This window comes from Lucilia cuprina, chromosome 6 (assembly GCF_022045245.1).
Source record: "Lucilia cuprina isolate Lc7/37 chromosome 6, ASM2204524v1, whole genome shotgun sequence".
Taxonomy (NCBI): Eukaryota; Metazoa; Arthropoda; class Insecta; order Diptera; family Calliphoridae; genus Lucilia; species Lucilia cuprina.
In genome coordinates, this window is record NC_060954.1 from 62,621,319 (window position 1) to 62,627,434 (window position 6,116).

General features: G+C 29.3%; 1 protein-coding gene across 1 annotated transcript; it reads left to right on the plus strand.

The window, feature by feature from the left end:
- Positions 1 to 486: 486 nt before the first annotated feature.
- On the plus strand, positions 487 to 1,469 carry LOC111675936 (protein seele). The gene is made up of 3 exons (XM_023436819.2): positions 487 to 711; positions 767 to 1,086; positions 1,149 to 1,469. The coding sequence occupies exons 1-3, from the start codon at positions 621 to 623 to the stop codon at positions 1,311 to 1,313; spliced, it is 576 nt and encodes a 191-aa protein (XP_023292587.2). The 5' UTR covers positions 487 to 620; the 3' UTR covers positions 1,314 to 1,469.
- Positions 1,470 to 6,116: the final 4,647 nt, after the last annotated feature.

Sequence of the window (6,116 nt, forward strand, 5' to 3'; positions counted from 1 at the left end):
ATGTAAATCTTTACATATTAAATATATTGTTCAAACTTCGAACAACTTTCTATTCTTAATGCATTCCTTTTTTAAAGTACTATTATGTTGGCATAAACTTTTGATGCGAAGAAATCGTCGGCTTGGTTTCAACATTTGATCAGCGGCTAACCGTCGTCAGTGGTGTAAATTAAAAATAGTAAGTGTTCAGTTTTCATAACCTCGTAATTTTTTTGACTGGTGCTGCCAAGTTTAAGTAGAAGGTTTTTATAAAAGGTAGATTTGATATAGGTCGCGTGAGCAATGCAACAGTATAGAAAATTTGTATCACAACAAATAATACAAAATTTAAACTTATATTAATTATAATGCAGAACAAAATGTTTTATATGTAAAAATATGATATACTAATTTTATTAAAAATATATCTAAATATTAAAAAATTAAATGATAGGAAATTTTGTGACTTTTAAGTGTGGCATCACTATGCCTTTGAAGTGTTTACAAACAGCTGTTGCCCAAATACATGATAATGACCATTTCGATATTGTTTTTTGGCCACGTAATTAACATCTATTTCCAAATAGAGAACTCTATATAAAAGCAAAAAGGGACTGTTATTTAAATTATTATAAATTAAAATGTCCAATAAAGTAGTATTTTTAACACTTTGTGCTTTTATTGTTCTGACATCAGCACAAAAATTTACCTCAGAGCTAGTGAAATGTCATGGTAAGTTAAAATTAGTTCAAATTACAACTGCATCTAATCAAAATAAAATCTTTAGTTTGTAAAGCGGTTGTACATGAAATCGAAGATGAAGTTTCGAAAGTTGATCCGGCCAAAAGAGTAGACGTTAGTGGTTTTAGATTGGATGCCGATGGAAATGCCATTAGCAAAAGTGTTCCTATGGCCAAATCAGAAATGTTTTTAACAGAAGTTATGGAAAAAATTTGTGACAGAATGGAAGATTATTTAAGGGCCACCCACAAAAAGTCGGGCAAGTTCATGTTAATGAAAATTATGGTTGATGGCAAAATGAATCCTGAGTCAAGTAATGTTGACTTTGTACAAGATGAGGACCTTAACAAAAGTCTGGGACATTATGTGAGTGTCGATGTTTTTATTGTTAATTATTTATTATATCTTATGTTTTTTTTTTTTGATAGTGTCTTGAAATTTTGGAAGATCACGAAGATGCATTCCTTAAAAGCTTCCAATCACCCACACTGAATGAAAATTTGGACATTGAAATTTGTTCCGAACGGACCAAGTACTGTAAAGATGCTCCACTTCAGGAAGACTACGAATTTGATGATAAAGATGAACTGTGATTTAACATTGTTGACAAACTCTTGAAGTTACCAACAAACAACTAGAAACGTTTCTAAGCCAGCCTTAATAGAAAATGTTTGAATTTATTTATTATCCATGTTAATATTTAACAATTTATTTGTATTTATATACAATAATTTAATAGAAAATTAAAATAATATGCTAATATTTTTTCTAGCAATATAGGAAGGACCAATTTCCTAAAGATTTGGTCTTCTTTAGATTTGTTTGTATACAAATATAACTTCTTAACATAGCCAGTGGTAATTTACAAATTTTTATAGAGTTCGCTTATATTTTCGTAAATACTGAATTTTAAAAGAAAATAAGCTTAATCCATGATCACTTCCAAAGGTTTCATTTTCGTCGAAGTCATAGAACAACTTCTTTATTATTATGTTTGACTGATGCTGTAAGTGATAACATGAATAGGAACTATTTGTCATCTTTAGTTTTGTCTGGGAGAAATCAATTTATGGATATAGGGGGTGTTTTCTCGGATTCACTGCCATTATTTTCTGGTGTTCCCCAGGGATCTGTGTTGGTACAACTTCTGTTTATTATGTATGTCAATGATCTTCCTATTCATTTAGAAAGTAGTTTATGTAAGTCGTTTATTTCTGTTGTTTAGTTCTAATAAGGACATCAGGATTAGTCTTAAAAAATAACATAAATTACAGTTTGGCCGGTTTTTTTGCAGTTGTCATCTAATAATTCTATATTGGTTAATTTCTCTAAGACTAGGGCAATATTTTTTGGTAGTTCTGAACCTTTGTTGAATATTTTTATTGTTGGCGAGAGAATAACCTTTGACGACAATATTAAATGCTTACGTGTATATATTGACTATCTATAGAACTTTAAGTGTCTGGTTAATAATGTATTTGATAGAGTTTTGGAAATTATTCTCTTGATACCACATATATTTTATGGTCTTGAGGTGGTTACTGGTACTGTAGCTTGTGTAACAGCTAAGCTTAATTGTCTAGTTAATATTATAGTGCGATATGTTTATAAAGTTCGTAGGTGGGTTCATATTTCAGAATTTGTGAAAACTTTCTTAAGTTGTTATTTTGGAGAAAGTAAACTTAATCCGTGATCACTTCCAAATTTCATAAAAATCAATATTTGTGTCAATTTGGTAGCAAAACTAAATTCGCAAATACTGTGTTTTTTAGGGAAAATAAGCTTAATCCATGATTGCTTAATAAATCGATTATTTGTATGAAATTTGTTGCAGAACTAAAATAGCTTTTAACTTAGTAAATACTATATTTTTGAAGAAAATAAACTTAATTCGCGATCACTTACAAATTTTCCAAAAATCGATTATTTGTATGAAGATAACTGCAAAACTAAAATCGCATATAACTTCTTAAATACTATGTTTTTTAATAAAATAAGTTTTATCCTGATCCCTTCCAATTTTCATACAAATCGATTATTTGTATGAATTTTGTTGCAAAACTAAAATTGACTGTAAAACTTATTCGTCGTCAGAATTCAAGTCGTTTTGCAAAAGTATATCAATACACAATTGTGCATACTTTCCGCCATTGATTTGAATTCTTTAAAATATTTAAAAACTTCCGACTTATTTGATAACAAATATACTACCGTAAAATGGGAATAATCGTCAATAAACGTAAGAATATACCGTTTTCCATTCCAAGAAGTTGGCGTAATTGGACCACAAACGTCACTATGGATGAGTTGCAAACAACGACTTGACTTATGTTGAGAATTCGACTTGAATGGCTTTCTTGACTGCTTTCCTAAAACACAAGATTCGCAAAACAATTTGTCTTCTGACTTTATTGAACCGATACCATCAACCATAGATGACAACTTTTGCACATCTGAAACATTTAAGTGGCCTAATCTAAGATGCCATATATTGATTTGATTTTTCTGAGCTGTCAAACTTGTGTTAGTAATTTTCGAGCAATTTAAATCAAATTCATATAAATTACCATTTCTCATACCTTGCAACCACAAAATTCCATCTTTATAGATTTTCACAGTTCCATTTTCAATAACTGTCTTGAAACCATCTTCTTCCAGTCGACGTATTGAAAACAGGTTACACTTAAGATCTTTACACAATAAAACATCTTTTATTTGGCAATTAATATACCTTTCGTTAACGTTAACTCTTCCGCTAACATTACCCATCATTGATGCTTTTATACACACCTTATTCTTTGCAACATTTATAAAAACTGGATCATCAAGCTCTTGCAGATTTTCAAAGAAATGTTCATATTTAGCCATATGATCACTAGCCCCAGAATCTAGGACCCACTTCATAACAGTACTTACGGATGAACCTAAACAAACCTTTTCTGCAACAGAACTAATAGCGTTATTTCCTGTTTCAGCTGTATTAACATTCTTATTTGATTGATCACGCTTCCATTTAAAACAATTCTTTTTCTTATGGCCCTTCTTGCCGCAATAATGGCATTTCCATTTGAATGAGGTTTTCATAGCTATATTTTCTTCTGATGCGTCTTGATTAATATGGTGATTTTTTTTTCTATCTTCTTCTAATAGCCGGTTTTTAATAAATTCCATTTCCAACGTTTCAGGACTTAATGTTTCTATTGCTGTAATTACTGTACTAAATGAATCAGGCATTGTTAATAATAGATGACATATAATATCAAGCTTTTCTAATTTCGCTCCTGAAGCAACCAACTGTCTCACCAAACCATCAAACTTTCGGAAATGTGCTTCCAACTCTTCCGTTCCACCACATTTCATAGTAAGTAGTTTCTTCCGCAAATATAATTGACTTGAGACACTTTTGCTTGCAAATACTTTACCAAGGGAGTTTAAAACGGCAAACGCTGTTGCACTATCTTTCACGTATTCCAAATATGCATCACCTATACGGCGTATTATTATTGACTTAGCCTTTTTGTCATTTTTACAAAGATCAGCAATCTTCACAGCATCAGTCTCGTTAGATACAATATTCTCCACATCTTCTTCAATAAATTTTCGCAAACCATGTTCGTCCAGTCCAATTTCCAAGCGAAACCTCCAGTTGTCGAAATTGCGACCATCAAATAATTGAATTGCAAAAATTTCTTCAGTCATGTCTGGGCCCATAACCAATTGAGTAGACAGAGGCAGAAAAGATTATATTTTATATAAAAGTTTATTTAAAATATTAATGACAACAATTTGATGTGTTTATTGTATGGCTACTTGATAACGAGTGAACAAATTTAGAAAAAATGTATTATAATTATTTTCATTTCAAAACATAAAATTCAAAGGTAAATTGTGAATTATTTAATTGAAATATTAAAGTATATTTAACAAAACTAAAATCGCTCATAACTTCATAAATACTGCGTTTTTGAAGAAAATAAGCTTAATCCGTGATAACTTTCAAATTTTCAAAAAATCAATTATCTGTATGAAATAGGCTGCAAAACTAAAATCGCTTATAACTTCGTAAATACTGCGACTTTTTAAAAAAATAAGCTTAATCCGTAATCACTTTAAAATTTTTTATTTGTTTGAAATTGGGTGCAAAACATAATTCGCTTATAACTTCGTAAATAGTGGTGCATTTTTGAAGAAAATAAATAAGAAAGATCACTGAATAAATCGATTATTTATAGGAAATTTATTGCAAAACTAAAATCGCTTATAACTTCGTAAATACTGTGTTTTTGATCACTTAATAAATCGATTATTTGTATGAAATTTTTTCTAAAACTAAAATTGCTTATAACTTCGTAAATACTGCGTTTTTGAGGAAAATAAGCTTAATCACTTTCAATTTTCATAAAAATCAATTATTTATATAAATTTGTTTGCAAAACTTAAATAGCTCATAACTTCGTTAATACTACGTTTTTTTTTTTTCAAGAAAACAAACTCAATCCGTGATCTCTTCCAACTTTCATTAAAATCGATAATTTGTATAAAATTGTTTGCAAAACTAAAATTTCTCATAACTTCGTAAATACTTAATCCGTGATCACTTTCAAATTTTCAAAAAATCAATTATTTATATGAAATAGGTTGCAAAACTAAAATCGCTTATAACTTCGTAAATACTGTGACTTTTTAAAAAAATAAGCTTAATCCGTAATCACTTTTAATTTTTTTTAAAAATAGATTATTTGTGTGAAATTGGGTGCAAAACATAAATCGCTTATAACTTCGTAAATAATGGTGGATTTTTGAAGAAAATAAGCTTAATTCGTGATCACTAAATAAATCGATTATTTATAGGAAATTTATTGCAAAATCGCTTATAACTTCGTTAATTCTACGTTTTTGAGGAAAACAAATAAGCTTTATCCGTGATCACTTTAAAATTTATATTAAAAGTCGTTTTGTTCAGCAATAATGTATTGATTTGGCAATTTTGCCACCAATAACAAAGACAAAAATTAAGGAGCTTTCGTCCTTTTAACATGTTTATATGTTTAAAATTATTTCGGTATATACATACATACATACATACATACATACATACATACATACATACATACATACATACATACATACATACATACAATGATAAATGACACAACAGGCATGTACATACATACACATATTCCTGTAACGTTAAACGATTTTCTTAAAGTCCTTTTTTGAGAAAGTTGTGTCCTTTGATTTTGTACACTTGTGTGTAATTTCAAGTTCAATACATGCAGCGACAAAAGGGTACAAAATAAAGTGTTTTTCTTTTGGAAGGTGGAGGATATGGAGATGGTATGTTTAAACACAACAAAACTTATACGTATATAATGTATAATATATAAATGTGCTTT

Bases quoted from the DNA above. Each gene is read 5' to 3' on its own strand.
- LOC111675936 (XM_023436819.2), top strand. From the start codon at position 621: ATGTCCAATAAAGTAGTATTTTTAACACTTTGTGCTTTTATTGTTCTG. The intron at 712-766 runs GTAAGTTAAAAT...TAAAATCTTTAG, and splicing joins AGAGCTAGTGAAATGTCATG to TTTGTAAAGCGGTTGTACAT. The intron at 1,087-1,148 runs GTGAGTGTCGAT...TTTTTTTGATAG, and splicing joins ACAAAAGTCTGGGACATTAT to TGTCTTGAAATTTTGGAAGA.